Source organism: Bubalus kerabau, chromosome 17 (genome assembly GCF_029407905.1).
Source record: "Bubalus kerabau isolate K-KA32 ecotype Philippines breed swamp buffalo chromosome 17, PCC_UOA_SB_1v2, whole genome shotgun sequence".
In the NCBI taxonomy this organism is placed as follows: Eukaryota; Metazoa; Chordata; class Mammalia; order Artiodactyla; family Bovidae; genus Bubalus; species Bubalus kerabau.
Genome location: NC_073640.1, coordinates 39276237 through 39297841, shown reverse-complemented (window position 1 = coordinate 39297841; position 21605 = coordinate 39276237). Strand labels below are relative to the sequence as shown.

The window sequence follows — 21605 nt, the reverse complement described above, 5'->3', positions numbered from 1 at the left end:
ATTATTCAAGGTGGATAATTTAAAATACCTTACAAAGTGCTAAAATGCTATTCAAAACTCCAATCAGCATAATAGGATTTTAAAATGTACTTAATTCTGTTCTAATAAATTAACTAAAACCTGACGGTGTCAACTGTAATAATAATAAAAGAAGAAAAAAGAGGCTCTGACAATGATTACACACTTGACAATGGAACACACGTATGTGTTCCAGGAACTATGCTAGGATTTTTATCTTCCAGGTACCAGGTTAGATTCTTTTAAAGACCTGGCTCACTGAAATTATAACAATCTCACAAAGTCTGTATTAGCAGACCTATTTTTTTTAAGTATAATTGTTTTACAATATTGTGCTAGTTTCTGCTGTACAAGTGAATCAACTATACGTTTGCATACATTCCAGCTGAGCCTCCCTGTGCCATACAGCAGCTTCCCACTAGCTACTTTACACACGGTAGTACATATATGTCAATCCTGCTCTCCCAATTTGTCTCGCCTTCCCCTTCCTCCAAGGTGTCCGCATGTCTGCTCTCTACAAGCAGACCTATCTTAAAGGGTGAAGAAAGGAAAACTTAGAAGAGGCCCTAATTAACACAAAGAGGAGTGAGGTGGAAATCAATGATGTTTATGGGAAACTAAAGGTCAAGGAGGCACAAGCTGGAAAAATTTCTGTGCTTTTCCAGAGAACCCTGTCCCTTTAAATCAACCCTAATTTTTCATACTCCTTAAGCCTCCCAACTCCTCTGTGGAGCCTGATAACGAAGGAGCCAGCTTCCTGTGCATGATCTAATCTCCATAAGCCCAGCTAAATGAGGTACATTGTATGGCACTGTTCAGAAATAATATGCAGGCCTAATTATGATATCACAAATTACAGGAGGTAAAAAAGGAGATCCTCCAGATAACGTAAGGGCCTATTGTTTGGCTCTGGATTGTGTGTTCCCAGAGGTAATCCCTGTGGAGCCATCCTTCCTTACCAGCATCTTCAATACAAAAAACTAAAAAACAAATGAAGCTAAATCTGTATTATTTACTGGGCCAAAGCACTTCAAACTTTAACATGAATTCATATCAAGCACATCTCTCAGAGGGTATGCTGTTGTTGATAAATTCCTCCAATGCTTAAATTCTCCTCTAATACTTTTCTATATTTTCTTAGAAGGAACAGAAAAAACTGTAGTTAACTTATACAAATGAAAATGTTACCCATTTTTACATAAAGGTGCAGCATATGTTTACTGAGTGCCAATTTTGTGAGACATATTCGTGGTTCTAAGGATATAGTGGGAAACAAATTATCTGCTTCATTCTAGCGAGAGGACAGAAACTAAATAAATATAAAATATCAGGTAGTGAAAATGCTAGGAAGAAAAACAAGTTTAAAAGGACAGACCATGATGAGGGGAAGACCATGTGAAAAGAGGGAGAAATTAAGAGTAACTCTTATCAAGTCACCAACTAATAAACCATTAAGTTCATAGATAAGAACAGAGAAAAAAATTTTTTCAAAGTAGAAAGATTTAAAGTCTCCTTTGGCTCAAACTGATCAATTAGCTTTTTCTATGAGAGTTCAAAGAACTTGAATGACTTCTGCTTGATACAAACAGGATTGTCACCTCCCTTTCAACATTCATTCAGTTAAAATTCTTCCTTGGACTGAGCTCCAATCTACTTCTCTTTAAATGTCCTTACTGGAAGTATATCTATTTTCCAAAAGTTTTGGACTGACCATCTAAAACAATCATCAAAATCTGTTTTTTTTTAAATCCACCCTACAATTGCTCTGCATCCTAATGATCAGACAGCATTTCACAGATGAAAGACAGGCAGTGGTACTTATGAAATTGATCCAGCTTAAATTCTACCTCTTCCATTGGCCTGCTATATTAGTTCATTGTTCAACAGTCCATTCATTCATTCTCTAATTCAAAACCATTAAGCAAATAACCACCATCAATGACTTTTCTTCTATAAATTCCAAAAGCATTTTAGAGCTTGTAACATATAATCGGTCCTTGCATATACAGTTATCTCTGACCTCTTCAACTAGCCTGGAAGGCAGAAGTCAAGTTTCCTACTTTAGCACCTGTAAGAATAGATGATTAAGTTGTGTTACCTGAATTTTTGGTGAATAAGCAGTTGAAACGCAGCAGTATACAACTTAAAGGCACCACACTGTTACCGCTTTTATTAAGCAATCAGTAACAACCATTTATTGCATGTCTCCTCAAGAATGAACCAGGTATTCAGCTAAATATTTAACATATGATCAATCCTCACAAGAGTCTTGCAAGTTAAGCATTTTATTCTCATTCTAAAACCGTGGAAAACTGAGGCTCAGAGAAGCGAAGTTAGATGGGCAAAGGTAGACTGTTAGGAAATGGCAGGGCCAGGATGAACCCAGATCTGTCTAACATAAAAGCCATGCACAACCCAGAGACAGAAAACAGATTAGCAGCTCCCACGGTTGAAGGGAGGGAGAAGTGGGAACCGAATGCTTAATGGGTATGGGGTTTACATTTGGGATGATGAAAAAGTTCTGGAACTAGCCAGTGGTGATGATGGCTGTGCAACACTGTGAATGCCACTGAATTATACATTTTAATGTAAAATGTATAATTTTATGTTATGTGTGTTTTATCACAGTAAAAAAAAAAAGAGCAAAGCATATACCCCATGGCCTCTCAATACTGATCTCTTGTGCATAATATTTTTCTTTCTTCAATCCCTAACCCATACCAACTTTATCCCTGCTGGAGCCCCTCAGAATCAGTGGATCCCAGCTTGTTAGGCTATTAATGGCCCTGTTTCTGCAACCTCTGCAAAGTAGGGCTGAAGCTCCCAGTGGCACCATGGACAGCACCTCTGTGTGGCCTCCTCTTCCTTCTACTAAGAAACTTATATAGCCCCTTTCTATCAAGGTTGCCATAAATCTCCAGGGCCACAATGTAGCCAGTCTCTTCCAAGGACAGCCCCCTCCTTCCAATGTCTTGCCTCACATGCAGGTTAACAGTGTGGTCTGCACCTGACATCTAACATTACCTTCCACTTATGCTCCCAAAGTGAAATCTGGTCACTTTCCCCTTAATGTGGATGTTCCACATCCCTGACTTGTATCCAGAATTCAGTGAACCACAAAGGGACACGGAAGGCTGGGCTGACTCAGCCAACGCTGCAAAGCGATCTCTTGGTGCCAGCACTGACAAGGACCAAATGCACTAGGGGAAAAAAACCCTTGCAATGAAGTCACACCACAGATGGAAAAAACTGTTGGGGCCGGTTTTCCTCCTAATCGCGTGCACACTAGGCTGGTGACAATACCAACTGAAGAAGCAACAAAAACACAATAGGTAAGTTGTTCCTGCCCAACCAAGGGGAGGATCTGACTGCCCTACCTCTGCGCTCTAATACCCAAATGTTGTGGAATTTCCTTGGACTATGCTTATGTGCAGTCTCTTTCTAGTGGACAGTCTTCCCTGCTCACTAGGAGGCAAAGTGGGATGGGGATTCAAGTTATGAAACACAATCTAATACTTGTTATCTTATTTCTTCCTGTGATAAAGATGTTCCACATCATTTGGAAGTTTCCTTTTTTTGGCAGTAAAACTATCAGGTGTGTTACACATAGGATTGCTTGTAAATACTTCCACTGACCTGTTGAGAGATTTAACATGAATCAATTGACTTCTCTGAATCTTAGTCTCCTTATCTGAAAAATAAAGTAGTAGTAGTAGTAGCAGCAGTAGTGTTAGTCGCTCAGTCATGTCCAACTGTTTGTGATTCCACAGACTGTAGCCTGTCAGGCTCCTCTGTCCATGGGATTCTCTAGGCAAGAATACTGGAGTGGACTCCCATTCCCTTCTCCAGAGGATCTTCCTGACCCAGGGATCAAACACGAGTCTCCTGCACTGCAGGCAGATTCAGAAAAATAAAGAGGTTGGTTTAATCACACTTTAAAACTCTTTCCTATCTTATCTAGCATTCTCTGACTGGACTGCAAGTTTGCTCATGGTGGTCTATACTTTTCTGGTACCCCAGCCACTGAGCAGTAAGACTAGTTGAAAAAAATGGACCATTCTTCCCTACCCCCAAATATTTGAAACACTGACTCTTCAACTTGCCTAAGATATAATAAATTTCTAACCTTTCCTCACATGATCTCTGTTCCATCAGTTCTGAAGTTAATACTCTAAAGATGAAATCCTGTTTAGCTGAAAGGTTTCCTGGTACCTCAAGGGTACTTAAGGTATCTGTACAACTAGGGATCACCAAACAAAATACCAAGAAATGGGAAAGCTAAAGCAGGGATGGGAGAGACAGACTCTTAAGGTATCTTTTTAATTCTTTGGTGTGAAAAAGCCTCTCTGAGAATAAGTGAAAAATGGTGCTTTGAAGAAAAGTGGAATTTCTATAACAACTTGTGACTTTTTCAGTTTCAGTATAAATGCATAGGACAAGACACAGAGGCAAAATAAGAGACCAGTATGTATCTAGTAAAACCAAAACAGCTCAGAAAAGATTAGACAAGGAGACAGATGGGTACCAATGACCCCACTGGCAGCCTCGGGATTTCCTCGTTCCTTTTTGAGGATTTCCACATCCATTTAGGAATGCATCTTGGCCTACTATTACAGATCCAGCCCTGGGAAGAGGCGTCTGTGGTTAAGCCTCACAATCCTTCATCTAAATCTAGAGGACTGCTGCTCTGACAAGTAAGAGAGGCACGTTTCTGGGTGCTCTTAACTGTAAATCACACTCTACTGTAACTCTTTCTTTGCTTGATTGGGAGCTCCTTGAAGGTAGCAGCTGATTCTTAGTCATTTCCCTACTTGTAAACCGAGCAGAGTGGCATTCAGTAGGTACTTGGTAAATTTTTTGGCATCTGATTGACTGAATCAGAGTGAACAAAGTAGACTGGATGCTGTTTACTTTCTCAAAAGTTGTATTTTTGTGGGGAAGTTACAATGCCCTCTCTATTTTCATTTTTTCTTTAAACAAAAGCTGCAGCATCTAGAAATTATTAGTCAATGCAAATTAACTAAACAGAATCACAGAACTTCAGCCATGGAAGGAAGAGCAGATTGAATAGGAAGTTTGATTTTATTCTATTGACTTGTTCAGCATCTAGCTTCATGTCTGGAGGGCTGAATTTCTCTGGGAAGACTGACTGGAAATCTGAATTTAAAAAGAAAGGAAAAACTAGTAGGAAACAAAACAGTCAAAAGTATTAAGAATAAATATATGTTTCTGTTTCAAAGCAAAACAAAACAGAAAGCAGCCCTCATGTGCTCATTTCATAGACTTCCATCATATTGTTAAACACATCCCTTAGACATCCCTGCAGAGTAGCTGCAAAAGCACCGGGAAGCACTGAAAGAGCATCTGGTAGTCCACTGGTTTAGACTCCAAGCTTCCAATGCAGGGGGTGTGAGTTCAATCCCTGGTTGGAGAACTAAGATCCTACATGTCTTATGGCCACACACCCCCCCCCAAAAAAAAACATAAAACAGAAGCAATATTGTAACAAATTCAGTAAAAACTTTAATTGAAAAAAAAAGGAAACATGGGTGTGAACTTTGTTTCAGCCACCTATATGGTTGCTCAAATCTACACAGTAAGTGAACACATTTAAACCTCTCCAGGTCCCAGTTTCCTCATGTATAATGTAGGCATTAAGCTTTTAGCATAAGCACTGATTAAGATAATTCATGTTAAAATATTTTGTAAAATTTACAGCCACGTGCAAATGTTAAATTTAGTCCTAAATATTTTATTATTGTTGCTGCTATTGTAAATGGAACGGTTTTCTTAATTTATGGCCTTATCTTCTGCAGAGATGTACGTGTATGGAAATACAAATATGATGAGGCTATTCAGAATCAAGCTGACTAAATCCTAACATTGAAATTCAGTACAGGCTGGAACTTGATTTTACCCCTGTTAAAGATTAAACTAGTCAAATGCTGGCTTCTAAAATATCCCAGTGATCCTTTTGATTAGTAGTGTTCCAGAATTTCTAATGCACTTACTGAGTTTAATTAAGACTTGTAAGAAGCAGAAGAACCAAGCAAGTTACTTAATATAGTACTTTGCACTGTTCATGCTTTCAGAGCATAATGCATAAAATAGTCTTTTAAAAAAAGAGTTTCCCTAAACCAAAAAGGAACTGATGTTTTTTGAGCACCTATTATAGAATATAATGAGCCCCTATTATAGAATATAATGAGCCTACCAAAAGTTACTTTATTCATCCAGTAGGCAACCCAAGTGTCAAATTTAAGTGACCCAACATCACCTAGATAGTCAACCCTGGAGCCAAATTCCAATCTTAAGTCCATTTGACTCAAAAAGCCAAGTGCTTTTCACTACATTATACCACAGAATCTGAACTGCAGCATTTAAAAAATTTACTGTTTGAATCTCCCACATCCTTGAAGGATTTTTTTTTTCCAGTCCTCTGCATGTTAATCAAGGTTACAGTTCAACAGGAGACGGAAACATCCAGAAAGAATGACAGCCTTTAGGGAGCGTCCACAGGTGAAAGGGAGACTAATGTCTCACTGCAGAGCCTTTGGCACTTATTAAATTCGTACCTTGTGCAAATATTGTCTTTCTAAACAAAGAAAGAGTAAGAGAGAAAGAGAGAAAGAAACATTGGTCCCGGGACCAGCTCTGCCACTCACTCGTATGGTTTGGGACAAGTTACTTCACAATCTTTTGGATTTTGTTACCTCTACTGTAAAAGGAGGGATTAATTTGTCAAAACCCAAAGAATGTACCACATCAAAGGTGAACCTTAATGTAAACTATGGACTTAGGGTGATATTGACATGTCAATATCAGTTCATCCACCATGACAAATACACCATCCGGTGTAGGATGTTGACACTGGGGGCAGCTTTGCACATGTAGGGGCAGGGGATACATGGGAACTCTATACTTTTCACTCCATCTTTCTGTGAACCTAAAACTGCTCTGCAACATAAAGTCTATTAAGAAAAAAAAAGGATTACACTAAATAATTTCTAAAATTCCTTCCAGCTCTAAGATTGTAATATTCTAATTTACTTCACACAAATCATTAAAAAATCAGAAGGAGGAATAAACTGGTCAATCTTTCATTAGAAATTCATTACGATTAGATGCAGGGGTGGGGTGGGAGAAAGACTTGGATAATTTAAGTCAAGATTTCCTAAACCTGGAAACAGAGAGATAAAATGGAAATGAGAATGTAGAAAATAAACTAGGTCCTTTCTAGCCTTTCCAATCCTAAAACTTATTCTGCCATTAGGGAGTCTTGGGCAAGCACAGTGAGGAATAAAGAGAGGCAACATCCCTCCACCTCCAGTATTGGATTCTGGTCAGTTCTTTTAAACGCAAGAAATGTGCTCATCAGAAAGAACTGGAATTCTTTTTTTGGCTGTGCCACACAGCATGAGATCTTAGTTTCCCTGTCAGGTATCAAACCAGGACCCCTGCATTGGGAGTGGAGTTTTAACCACGGAATCCCAGGGAGTTCCCAGAACTGGAATTCTTCTATCCTGTCCTACCCAGAACCAATCTCCATGCCATCTGGGCCTCTCTTCACCTCTGTAGGTAAAGAAAAATACACGAATGAATCCCTTTCATACCAGGGAGGACAAAAGAATATAAACATTCTAGAGATCAGGCCCCAGACACTCAGAGGCAGGAGACAGAAAGGAATGCCACTGAACTAAAAGCTATTTGAGAGGCGTATACCTTTTTTTAGCTTAATTTTACCAGAAATAAAGCACACACATAGAAATGATGACAGCTTTTTATGCAGATCAAGTACAAGTGGCTACGCCAAGTTTTCACTTCAGTTCGACCAGCACCTGTATATATACTACCTGTACTGCTAAGAACTTTCCCCCTGGCCCACAAGGGTCACCCGGCTCCAGCCCGTGCCGTATGTGAAGGATGCAAGTATAAGAAGGCCTTCCCTTGTCATCGTTCCTGCCATAAAATTTTCATTCAGAGAGCTGGTAGCTGATTCCTTTAAATACCAAAATGTATTTATAATCTAACAGTTTTGGAAGGAATTATATCTAAGATGAATTGTGTGTAACCCTTGCCTTCTTAAACAAAGTACACTGAACACAAAATACTTTGTTTTTCAACTGGTTATATACCCTTTGGGGGTATATTTTTGTGTCTCCTTTCTTGATCTTCTATGCTCTTGTCACTGTGCCTTAGTCAGTCTAACTTCTGTTACTTCTAATTCTGCTGTGGTCTTTAAAAGATAACCAGTCTGATCAGGACTGCTTATAAAGCAGAGATGAAACTGGCTCTGAGGACTGAGGGACTTTGAGGAAGACTAAGAGAGCAGCCAGTTGGACATCTGTCATAACACAGGTGACATGGGATGTTAAATTCGAAATGTCAAGTAAAGCAACAAGATAAAATGGACTTAAAACTCCAAAGTAAGACATCAGACTTTGATGCGATCAAGACCATAAAAACTCCTCATTCGGAAAGAGGGAAGGAAAGATCAAAGGTGTGGAGACCGAGAAGTGACTGATGAGGAGGATTTCTTCAGAAAAAGCTGCTGGTGACAGTGAGTCCCACTCCACAATCCACCAATAACAAAAAGACAATAACCCAATATAAAAATAGGCAAAGGCTCTCAGAAATTTCTCCAAGGAAGACATGCAAATGGCCAGTAAGCACATGACAGGCTGTTCAACATCATTAGCCACATTGTTGTTATTTAGTTGCTAAGTCGGGTCTGACTCTTTTTGTGACACCATGGACTATAACCTTCTAGGCTCCTCTGTCCACGGGATCTTTCAGGCAAGAATACTGGAATGGGAAGCCATTTCCTTCTCCAGGGGATCTTTCCAACCCAGGGACTGCACCTGTGTCTCCTACATTGCAGGCAGATTCTTTACCACTGAGCCACCAGGGAAGTATGTATGCCTCATTAGCCATGAGGGAAACATAAATCAAAGCCAAATAAATATTTTTTAAAAAACCATCAAACACTGAAGAGTCAACTACAAAAGACCACATATTATATAATTTCATTTACATAAAATATCCAGAATAGGCAAATCTATAGAAATAGAGAGTAGATTAGTGATCACCTAGGGTTAGGGGCAAAGCAAGAAGAATGCGAGATAGCAGCTAATAGATATGGAATTCTTTAGGGGCATAAAAATATTCTAAACTTAGATTGTGGTGATGGCCGCACAACACTGTGAATGTACCAAAAAACTGAATCAAGCATGTAAATGGGTAAATTGTGTGGTATGTGAGTGCCATCTCAATTAGTCTGTTAAAAAGACGCAAAGAAAGAGAGCAAACACCAGAGCTGGAAACATTCCCAAATGCCTCTCTAAAATTAAAACACCCTCTTGTACCCTCTCTTGTTTCCGAGTGAGTTGCTGGATCAATTCAACCACCCCAGATGTTTTCCTTGTTTCCTGCCTTTGAGCTGTACTCTATAATTTAGTATTAGCAGAAAGTTAATAAAGACAACATACTCTTTGTTGCTCAATTTTACACCATGTTTACCATTTCCCTCCAACATACACATTTCCTCTGTTTTCCCTCTGCAGCTGAGCTGCCAAAACCTTGTAGAGGGAATAATTACCCTTCTGTACCCCTTCCTGCTTTCAAGACGGTCCCAGTCCTTGTGCATAATCAAGTGTCTACAGCAAACTAATGTTTTGCCTGTCTCTTCAAGAAGTTTTTACTTCACTCAACTGTTCACTATGAGGGGATTTTCCCCCCTCATGGGGGGCAAGAATAGGAGAAATGGACAGGACTCACTATTTCTCCATCTCTTTGATTTTTAGAGGCCAATTCACTTACTTGCCAGAAAGAAGTTGTCTTGCTTTCTTTTTCTTCAAAAGCAATTTATTGACTTCCACTGAACACTATGAGGAGGAGTTTGTACCAAAGTTTAGTCAAAATTAGTCCTATCCCTACCAGCACTTTCAAGTCTTTCTAACATTCCACACCTGGCTATTTTACTATTTTTCATCATAGTATTTCTTAGCTGGAATATGACTGAAGATAATCTTTCTAAAAGTTATTTGGGCCTTGTTCTTTAGTTCAGAACTTTTGCTTTCTAGACTGTTCTGTATAATTTCTTATCTTCATGTTATCTGAAAAGTACCTGCCTACTAACAGGTAGAATAGGATATAAGAACTTCCTTTTCATAAGTCTCTAAATGAGCCATTAAATAAAAACAAACAGTATTATAGCCACTAAATCATCATGTCTTGTTTTATCCATGAACAATTTAATTCTGTACTAGTGTGCCAGATCAACGTTATGAAGGTTATACACTATTTTTTTCAACAGCAAAATTTAATAAAAGGTTAGTAAACATCAAACTTTAGGAAAAGTGACTGTTACAGAGAATGAGTTTTGAATGTTTAAGCAGCATGCATTTATATCTACCAATTTGTTAGTATTATACATAAAGCGTAAACCTAACCAAACCAGAAGCATCTGCCTTCCCTTTGGGTTTTTTTGGCCGTGCCACATGGCATTTGGGATCACAGCTCCCCGACCAGGGATTGAACCTGAGCCCCCTACATTGGAAGTGCAGAGTCCTAACCACTGGACCACCAGGGAAGTCCACATCTGCCTTCTTATCTGAAAGAACATGACCTAAGATTAACTTTATACCCTTATACACTGCTGGGAGCAATGTAAAATGGTACAGACACTTTGGAAAATGATCTGACAGTACCTCAAATGATTAAAACACAGGATTACCATACGATACAGCAATTCCATTTCCAGGGATGAGAAATAAAATCGTATGACACACAATAACTTATACATGAATGTCCAGAGCAGCATTATTCATAATAGCCAAAATGTAGAAATAACCCAAATGTCCACCAAACGGTGAATGGATAAGCAAAATAAGGTACAACTTACAACAGAATACTATTCAGCAATGAAAAGGAGTGAAGTGCTGCTTCATGCTATAATAGAGATGAACCTTTAAAGCATCATTTTAAGTGAAAGTGAAAGTTACCGAGTTGTGTCCAACTCTTTGTGATGCTATGGACTATCCAGTCCATGAAATTCTCCAGGCCAGCATGCTGGAGCAGGCAGCCTATCCCTTCTCCAGCAGATCTTCCCAACCCAGGAATCGAACCAGGGTCTCCTGAATTGCAGGGGGATTCTTTACCAACTAGGCTATCAGGGAAGCAAGAAGGTAATCACAAAAGACTACATACTGTATGATTCCATTTATATGCAGTGTTCAGAACAGGCTAATCTATATTAGACAGAAAGGAGATTAGTGGCTGCCTAGGGCTGGGATGTGGGAAGTGGTGTGGATTTCTTCTAAGGTAACAAATGTCCTAAAGCTGACTGTGATGACAGCTGCACATACCTGTGAATATTCTAAAAGGCCAGTGATCTGCACACTGGAAATGGGTAAATGTATATTATGTAAAATATATCTCATAAAGTTGTCTAAAAAGAAGATTTACTCTAATGCAAGACCATCAATTGATGACAGAGTATGTTAGATATTCATAAGATTAAATATTTTACTTACAATAAAAAGGGCCAAAATGCTAACTCACGCAACAACCTGGATGAACCACAGAAACACAATGCTAAGAGAGAAAAAGAAGCCAGTCACAAAAGAACACATGTTGCATGATTCCCTCATATAAAATATTCACAAAAGGCAAATCCACAGAGATATAGAGCAGATTAGTGGTTATTAGGGATTAGAGGTGGGAACAAAAAGTGACTATACATAGGCTCTAAGGATCTTTCTGGGGTGATAGAAATGTTAAAACTGCACTGTGATGAGAGTCTCACAACTCTGTAAAATTACTGAAAAATCACTGAATCATATACTTAAAACATTACTTTTTGATCTGTAAAGTATATTTCAGTAAGGCTGTTTTATAAAAAAAAATTATTCTAAAAACATTTTAAAGAGACAAATAACTCAATTATAGGAAAAGGAGTACGTCAAGGCTGTGTACTGTCACCCTGCTTATTTAACTTATATGCAGAGTACATCATGAGAAACGCTGGACTGGAAGAAACACAAGCTGGAATCAAGATTGCAGGGAGAAATATCAATAACCTCAGATATGCAGATGACACCACCCTTATGGCAGGAAGTGAAGAAAAACTAAAGAGCCTCTTGATGAAAGTGAAAGAGGAGAGTGATAAGGTTGGCTTAAAGCTCAACATTCAGAAAACGAAGATCATGGCATCTGGTCCCATCACTTCATGGGAAATAGATGGGGAAACAGTGGACACAGTGTCAGACTTTATTTTTCTGGGCTCCAAAACCACTGCAGATGGTGGCTTCAGCCATGAAATTAAAAGACGCTTACTCCTTGGAAGGAAAGTTATGACCAACCTAGACAGCATATTGAAAAGCAGAGACATTACTTTGCCAACAAAGGTCTGTCTAGTCAAGGCTTTGGTTTTTCCAGTGGTCACGTATGGATGTGAGAGTTGGACTGTGAAGAAAGCTGAGCACCGAAGAATTGATGCTTTTGAACTGTGGTGTTGGACAAGACTCTTGAGAGTCCCTTGGACTGCAAGGAGATCCAATCAGTCCATCCTAAAGGAGATCAGCCCTGGGTGTTTGTTGGAAGGACTGATGTTGAAGCTGAAACTCCAATACTTTGGCCACCTCATGCGAACAGTTGACTCATTGGAAAAGGCCCTGATGCTGGGAGGGATTGGAGGCTGGAGGAGAAGGGGACGACAGAGGATCAGATGGCTGGATGGCATCACCAACTCGATGGACATGAGTTTGGGTAAACTCCAGGAGTTGGTGATAGACAGGGAGGCCTGGCGTGCTGCAATACACGAGGTTGCAAAGAGTCGGACATGACTGAATGACTGAACTGAACTGAACTGAACTGATGATAATTCCACGTTTAACTTTTTAAGGAACTGCCAAACAATATTCCCAATGCAGCTTTACCTTTTTACATGAAATATAATTCTGAAAGCTATTTACTCTTGTAAATGTTTTTAATAGTATGGTATCATTATAAATGCATTGAAATAAACTTTAAAGAAGAGTATTTACCCCAATACCATCTGGGCCTAACAGTAATGAATTTCATTTTTGTCAAAAATAAGTATTTCATATATATTTAAGATTATAATCATAGAGAACATATAATTTGTATAAATATTTTTTCACTTTTACTGTATATTTAGGAAGTCATTTCCATAACTCATTTACTCAAACTTACTTCTTCATGATGATGATTCTATCAAAAATTATAAAGTAGATTCAATATTATCATACATGTTTAGGAAGCCAACAGTATGGCAAATACCTTTGTTAATTTCTTCTAAGAATATGCTTTCATCACTGGCATATGCACTTAAGAGAATCTGAACTGCTTAAGATTCAAAGTAAATGATAAAATTAACAGCTTATAGTTTCCAATTTTCAAAGTAAAAAGATTTTGATGGTTTGGAATTTAAGATTAGTAATTCCAATCTTGAAGAATCAGTTTAAAAGACAAAATTATTTTAAAAGACTAACTACAAATATTAACTAAAAATATTAGTGACTTAAATTACCAACCTTATATATATCCTCAATACATCTGCTAAGTTGTTCTTCTGTCACCAAAATGGTCCCTGGCACCATGTCACTCTCTGGAATCTCTAAAGGACAAAAAACAAAATTACTCATCTCAGTATCTCAATGAGCCTAAGGTAAAATGCTTTACTAGAAAGTTTGGGAAGTAACAGCTAAAATCAGAAAATCAACATGGTTATAATACAACACCATTCAAATACAATATTTCACAGACTGTTTCACTGATTACAAACATGCATTGTTATTTTATGCATCAATAAGAAAGGGGAAAAAAAGCACTTCCAAGTAACCTATGAAACATTATCACTTAGAATTCTAATTCTAAATTAATGAACGGGAAGTTGGAGATTAAATTAAATGAAAATGGCAGAATCAATAGCTGTATCTGGGTTACTGGTATACAGATGTTCATCATACTACTCTCTGTACATGTATTTGAAAATTTCCCTATAAAATTTAAATTTTTTTAATTAAAAAATTTTTAATTTAAATTTTAAAAATATAAAAATTAAAAGCTGAACTTTTAAAACAGAGCTTTAAAAAAAAATTAAGAGAACTTAGATTTATTTTACACAGTTTTGTTATATATCATTCTTTTTTTTCTTTGCTATTCTGCATAGCATATAGGATCTTAGTTCCCTGCCCAGGGACTGAACCTGTGCCCCCTACAATGGAGGCATGGAGCCCTAGCCACTGGACCACCAGGGGAAGTCCATATCATTCCTGATAAAAGCTAAATAATTGGAATAAACATGATAAAGAATTAAAACTTCACAGTAATTAGTGTCCAACTCTTCTGAAACATTTTTGGTATCTGTGTTGTGCCATAATACACTGACCTGTGAGCCAGAGTGCAGTGATGTGATATCCTCAAGAGCCCTTGGTTTTATTACTGTCATCACAACTTTCTTCAAAGTCACTGACATCCATTCTACAAGTTTTAACACTCACTTGCAGACATAAACAATACCACAGTTGCTACCTGGCCAACGATGATAGTGAGACACATCTAGATATTAGAGTTACTACAATGTGAAAGAGATTTCCAAAATAAAGTTTTTTTTATGTGAAAAAAAAGTGCATCTTGGAATTGATAAAATATGGTAATTCATCATACTTGCTACATATCCCTAAAAAATGTGCTGCAATATGAAAAACAAAATAAGAAAGCGTATGCGTTAGACTGTTTTTCCAGTGGCAATGATGGGGTTTACATAAAAGATCAGTCATATTCTAACCCAGTCCTTTTTGTTAGCAACAGACGTTATATGCAAAACATGTAGCTGGCATTACAGATGTAACCTAACGCATGAGAATGCCTGGTAAAGAGATGCCCAATAAATATTCTTTGAATGAATGAATAAGGCCCAGGACAAAAATAACTGACCCACAAGTGGACTGAATCTAGGCCTCCCAAGCATTGTGCTCTAGCAGTAGTGTCAGTCACTCAGTCATGTCTGACTCTTGCGACCCCGTGGACTATATAGCCTGCTAGGCTCCTCTGTCCATGGAATTCTCCAGGCAAGAATACTGAGTGGGTTGCCATTTCCTTCCACAGGGGATCTTTCCAACTCAGGGATTGAACCCAGGTCTCCTGCACTCCAGGCAGATTCTTTACCACTGCACTGCCTGGGAAGCCCTAGTGCCCTAGCCCAGGGCTCAAACTCGAACACACACTTGAATTACCTAGTGGGCCAGTCAAAACAGTGCTGGGCGCAACATCAGAGTTTCTAACTCTGTAGGTCTGAGGCAGAGCCCAAAAACTTGTTATTTCTTATAAATTCCCAGGTGATGCTGATGTTTCTGTTCTTGGGACCACACACTGAGAACAACTGCTCCAGACTAAAGGAAATACCTGGTCAGTCACAGGCAAGATAAATAGATTAGGAATGAGGTATGCTCTCACATGAAATTAGATATAAATGAAGTCCTAGGCCTGGATGATGAGTGCCAACAGAAATAATACTTCAGTTTTTGAGGAATATACTAATCCCAGACTAGATTTCTATTAAATACATAAAGGAATTTTAATTATTTATTCAAATATCATGTTTATGATGTTTGAATAATCACAAGTTTCACTTCATCAAAGCTCAATTTGGTGAAGCTTTACAAGCACAAGAATTAGGCTTTCTTTATTCTCACCCACTGAATATTCACTGGAAGGACTGATGCTTAAGGTGAAACTCCAATATTTTGGCCATCTAATGCAAAGAACTGACTCATTTGAAAAGACCCTGATGCTGGGAAAGACTGAAGGCGGGAGGAGAAGGGAACAACAGAGGATGAGATGTTTGGATGGCATCATCGACTCAATGGACATGAGTCTGAGTACACTCCAGGAGTTGGTGATGGACAGGGAGGCCTGGCCTGCTGCAGTCCATGGGGTCGCAAAGAGTTGGACACAACTGAGCAACTGAACTGAACTTAAACCCCTCTACACAGATTCAGAAACATTTATACCATAAATGACTTCTATACAAAGTCTACACAGAACTGAATTGGGCTTAACCACACATCAATTTTTCTCTTTATTTTTAACCTCAGAAAATACTATTATGGAAAGGTTTTGTTTTTTTAAAAAACTCACTAAAAATGCTGAAATGATACTCTGTATCCTAGCACTAACCTCAATAAAGCATGAAAATATACAGAGGGAAGTGGTTAAAAGACATTAAAACACAAGGCAGGGAGGCTCAAGAGGGAGGGGAGGTATATATACAGTTATAACTGATTCCTGTTGTAGGGTAGAAACCAACACAACACTGTAAAGTAATTATCTGCCAATTAAAAATAAAAAACAAATACACTTAAACTCTCTGGCCAAATCTGGGAAAATCTGAGCATCAAAATGAATACAGAAATATTCAGTCATCCACTGAATCTGTTTTTAAAGAGATGAGCCAAGGAGAAAAGAAAAGCTCTTCCTTACAGAAGAATATCAACTAACAAAATAGAAACAATTAAAAAAAAAAAAAGAACGTCACCATTTTACTGGCAAAAATTATCAGGGGATACCAAACCACAGTATGAATGACTGTTTGGAGACAGGATATTCACACTGTCTCATATGTCGACCATCCCATAGATTATTATTAATTAAAAAGGGAGGAAGGTATTTTTACAGTGGAGAAATCTGGTTGCTACCACCTTAATCAAATAATCACATTTAACTTCACTAATGGAATAAACTGATGACATGTGTCCATAATCTGATGGACTGAAAAATAAAATCGTATACAGTATTCCTGCCAAAATGTTTAACCTGGATCTAATCATGAGGAAACAATTAGACAAATACAAACTGAAGAACTGTCTATAACCTGGGCTTCAAAAGTGTCAGAGTGAAAGACCATTAGGGATCTGTTCTACATTAAAGAATTAATGTAACAAGTAAATGCAATGTAATTTTAAAAAAAAAACAGATATAAAGGAAATTCTTCAGACAAATAAGAAATCTGAATAAAGTCTATATATTAGAGGATGTCTGCAACTAATTCTCAAATGCTTCAGGAAAAAAAATATGTATATGTATAGGAAGAGAGAAAGAGAAAGTGAACATGCCAAAATGTTAATTATGTGAAGTATACAGGGATGAGACAATGTATTCTTCTTAGAACTTCCATGAAGTGGATTTTTCAAAATAAAAAGTTGAGGAGAAAAAAACAAAACTAAAGACACTGAACTACATAGACTTAAGTCATTTAAATCCAAAACACGGAAGAAGGTCCTTTAGAGGGACCCCAAACCACCAGACTTCCTTGTTTACCTGCTGTATTTAAACACCGATGAAGAGGCGCTAACACGGGCTGCAGTAAGTACTTGGCTGCCAGCCGTGGCTGTTCTCTTGACATAGTTACAAAGGTTGTGGTGGCCACTCTCTGAAATTGTCGTGCTGCCAATTTATCTTGAAAGTGAAATAAATCCAAAATCTAAAAGAAAATTCCCTAAGGTAAATACCAGGCTGTTTGTAAGAAGCAACAACTAAGAAAAGAACACATTTCACATTAATTTCTTCACACCAAAAAATAAATTCACTGCAGTAACACTGATCCAACAGAACTGTTTGGTTTTTTTTAATTAATTTAACAACCCAGCACCAAAGGGTATGAGAACTGAAGGAGCTATGTTTTTATTAAACAATTTTATCAGATTTATAAAATATGTGTTATTTGTAGAAAACCTGGAGAATAATTTTTAACAAAAAAAATTAAATTCCAAATTACTATAAACACTTTTGGTGTTTTTTTTCCAATATGTTCCCTGTATAATTCTTTCCTCTTTTCAGTTGAGGCCATACTTAATATTCAGTTTTGTGTATTGCTGAAACTTCCTCATATTGTTATAAATTCCTCAAAAATATTATTTCCAGATACTCAGATTTTCTCCCAAATTTTGCTATGATAAACAGCAATTATGGGGTCAAGGCATATAAATATATTCAGAATCTGAAGAGCCTGTCAGATCTGACCAAGGGTCTACTTTATTCTCAAAAAATAAACTTAAAAAACAAAAACCAAACAAACCAACCACTGATATCTCATATTTGAGTCTAAGTACCCAACAGCAAAGAGCATTCTGTTCCTGGCTTAAAAGTGACTCAAATGTTTTGTAGACAGGAGAATCCACTGTCCCAAAACTGTATGTGACCTGTGATGCTGCCAAGAACAGGCTCAGCAACACTAAAACCTATGACTTGATTGTCTCATTTTCTTAAGTGCCAAAATTATAGCTACTAGATTTAGAAAATGTTTACTCATCATTGCAAATAACTTTATCCTCTAAGATAATTTCTATTTAGTATCTTCCAGTGTAAGATTTTACATCATGATATTTTTTGCCATGCATGCTTCCCTGGTGGCTGCGCGGGCGCCAGAGGGCCTAGAGGAGTTACTCCATGTTCAAGGTTGGGAGGGGGGGCGGTGAAGAGATACCCCTCATCCAAGGTAAGGAGCAGCGGCTGCACTTTGCTGGAGCAGCCGTGAAGAGATACCCCATATCCAAGGTAAGAGAAACCCAAGTAAGATGGTAGGTATTGCAAGAGGGCATCAGAGGGCAGACACACTGAAACCATACTCACAGAAAACTAGTCAATCTAACCACACTAGGACCACAGCCTTGTCTAACTCAATGAAACTAAGCCATGCCTTGTGGGGCCACCCAAGACGGGCGGGCATGGTGGAGAGGTCTGACAGAATGTGGTCTACTGGAAAAGGGAATGGCAAACCACTTCAGTATTTTTGCCTTGAGAACCCCAATGAACAGTATGAAAAGGCAAAATGATAGGATACTGAAAGAGGAACTCCCCAGGTCAGTAGGTGCCCAATATGCTACTGGAGATCAGTAGAGAAGATAACTCCAGAAAGAATGAAGGGATGGAGCCAAAGCAAAAACAATACCCAGCTGTGGATGTGACTGGTGATAGAAGCAAGATCCAATGCTGTAAAGAGCAATATTGCATAGGAACCTGGAATGTCAGGTCCATGAATCAAGGCAAATTGGAAGTGGTGAAACAGGAGATGGCAAGAGTGAACATACATTCAAGGAATCAGCGAACTGAAATGGACTGGAATGGGTGAATTTAACTCAGATGACCATTACATCTACTACTATGGGCAGGAATCCCTTAGAAGAAACAGAGTAGCCATCATGGTCAACAAAAGAGTCTGAAATGCAGTACTTGGATGCAATCTCAAAAACGACAGAATGATCTCTGTTCGTTTCCAAGGCAAACCATTCAATATCACAGTAATCCAAGTCTATGCCCCAACCAATAACGCTGAAGAAGCTGAAGTTGAACGGTTCTATGAAGACCTACAAGACCTTTTAGAACTAACACCCAAAAAAGATGTCCTTTTCATTACAGGGGACTGGAATGCAAAACTAGGAAGTCAAGAAACACCTGGAGTAACAGCAAATTTGGCCTTGGAATACAGAATGAAGCAGGGCAAAGACTAATAGAGTTTTGCCAAGAGAATGCACTGGTCATAGCAAACTCCCTCTTCCAACAACACAAGAGAAGACTCTACACATGGACATCACCAGATGGTCAACACCGAAATCAGACTGATTATATTCTTTGCAGCCAAAGATGGAGAAGCTCTATACAGTCAACAAAAACAAGATCAGCAGCTGACTGTGGCTCAGATCATGAACTCCTCATTGCCAAATTCAGACTGAAATTGAAGAAAGGAGGGAAAACCACTAGACCATTCAGGTATGACCTAAATCAAATCCCTTATGATTATACAGTGGAAGTGAGAAATAGATTTAAGGGACTAGAGCTGATAGAGTGCCTGATGAACTATGGACGGAGGTTCATGACATTGCACAGGAGACAGGGATCAAGACCATCTCCATGGAAAAGAAATGCAAAACAGCAAAAGGGCTATCTGAGGAGGCCTTACAAATAGCTGTGAAAAGAAGAGAAGCGAAAAGCAAAGGAGAAAAGGAAAGATATAAGCATCTGAATGCAGAGTTCCAAAGAATAGCAAGAAGAGTTAAGAAAGCCTTCCTCAGTGATCAACGCTAAGAAATAGAGGCAAACAACAGAATGGGAAAGACTAGAGATCTCTTCAAGAAAATTAGAGATACCAAGGGAACATTTCGTGCAAAGATGGGCTCGATAAAGGGCAGAAATGGTATGGACCTAACAGAAGCAGAAGAGATTATGAAGAGGTGACAAGAATACACAGAAGAACTGTACAAAAAAGATCTTCACAACCAAGATAATCACGATGGTGTGATCACTCACCTAGAGCCAGACATCCTGGAATGTGAAGTCAAGTGGGCCTTAGAAAGCATCACTACGAACAAAGCTAGTGGAGGTGATGGAATTCCAGTTGAGCTATTTCAAATTCTGAAAGATGATGCTGTGCAAGTGCTCCACTCAATATGCCAGCAAATTTGGAAAACTCAGCAGTGGCCACAGGACTGGAAGAGGTCAGTTTTCATTCCAATCCCAAAGAAAGGCAATGCCAAAGAATGCTCAAACTACCGCACAATTGCACTCATCTCACACGCTAGTAAAGTAATGCTCCAAATTCTCCAAGCCAGGCTTCAGCAATATGTGAACCGTGAACTTCCAGATGTTCAAGCTGGTTTTAGAAAAGGCAGAGGAACCAGAGATCAAATGGCCAACATCTGCTGGATCATGGAAGAAGCAAGAGAGTTCCAGAAAAATATCTATTTCTGCTTTATTGACTATGTCAAAGCCTTTGACTGTGTGGATCACAATAAACTGGAAAATTCTGAAAGAGATGGGAATAACAGACCACCTGACGTGCCTCTTGAGAAACCTATATGCAGGTCAGAAGCAACAGTTAGAACTGGACATGGAACAACAGACTGGTTCCAAATAGGAAAAGGAATACGTCAAGGCTGTATATTGTCACTCTGCTTATTTAACTTCCATGCAGAGTACATCATGAGAAACGCTGGGCTGGAAGAAACACAAGCTGGAATCAAGATTGCCGGGAGAAATATCATTAACCTCAGATATGCAGATGACACCACCCTTATGGCAGAAAGTGAAGAGGAACTAAAAAGCCTCTTGATGAAAGTGAAAGTGGAGAGTGAAAAAGTTGGCTTAAAGCTCAACATTCAGGAAACGAAGATCATGGCATCTGGTCCCATCACTTCATGGCAAATAGATGAGGAAACAGTGGAAACAGTGTCAGACTTTATTTTGGGGGGCTCCAAAATCACTGCAGATGGTGACTGCAGCCATGAAACTAAAAGACGCTTACTCCTTGGAAGAAAAGTTATGACCAACCTTTCAACAGATAGCATATTGAAAAGCAGAGACATTACTTTGCCAACAAAGGTTTGTCTAGTCAAGGCTATGGTTTTTTCAGTGGTCATGTATGGATGTGAGAGTTGGACTGTGAAGAAGGCTGAGCACCGAAGAATTGATGCTTTTGAACTGTATTGTTGGAGAAGACTCTTGAGAGTCCCTTGGACTGCAGGGAGATCCAACCAGTCCACTCTGAAGGAGATCAGCCCTGGGATTTC

The 21605-nt window shown here is 38.6% G+C and overlaps 1 protein-coding gene and 1 non-coding gene across 3 annotated transcripts in view; both read right to left on the bottom strand.

Moving 5' to 3' along the window:
* TANGO6 (transport and golgi organization 6 homolog) overlaps positions 1-21605 on the bottom strand; it is a 185022-nt gene that overhangs the window by 140996 nt on the left and 22421 nt on the right. For both annotated transcript variants that reach the window (XM_055554251.1, XM_055554252.1), the window contains exons 6-7: positions 17362-17524; positions 13575-13657 (exon numbers count right to left, since the gene is read on the bottom strand). In XM_055554251.1, coding sequence (XP_055410226.1) covers positions 13575-13657; positions 17362-17524 — 246 coding nt within the window. The remainder of the gene's footprint in view (positions 1-13574; positions 13658-17361; positions 17525-21605) is intronic.
* TRNAG-UCC (transfer RNA glycine (anticodon UCC)) lies at positions 10537-10609 on the bottom strand. The gene has a single exon. It is a non-coding gene; the product is annotated as a tRNA-Gly (tRNA).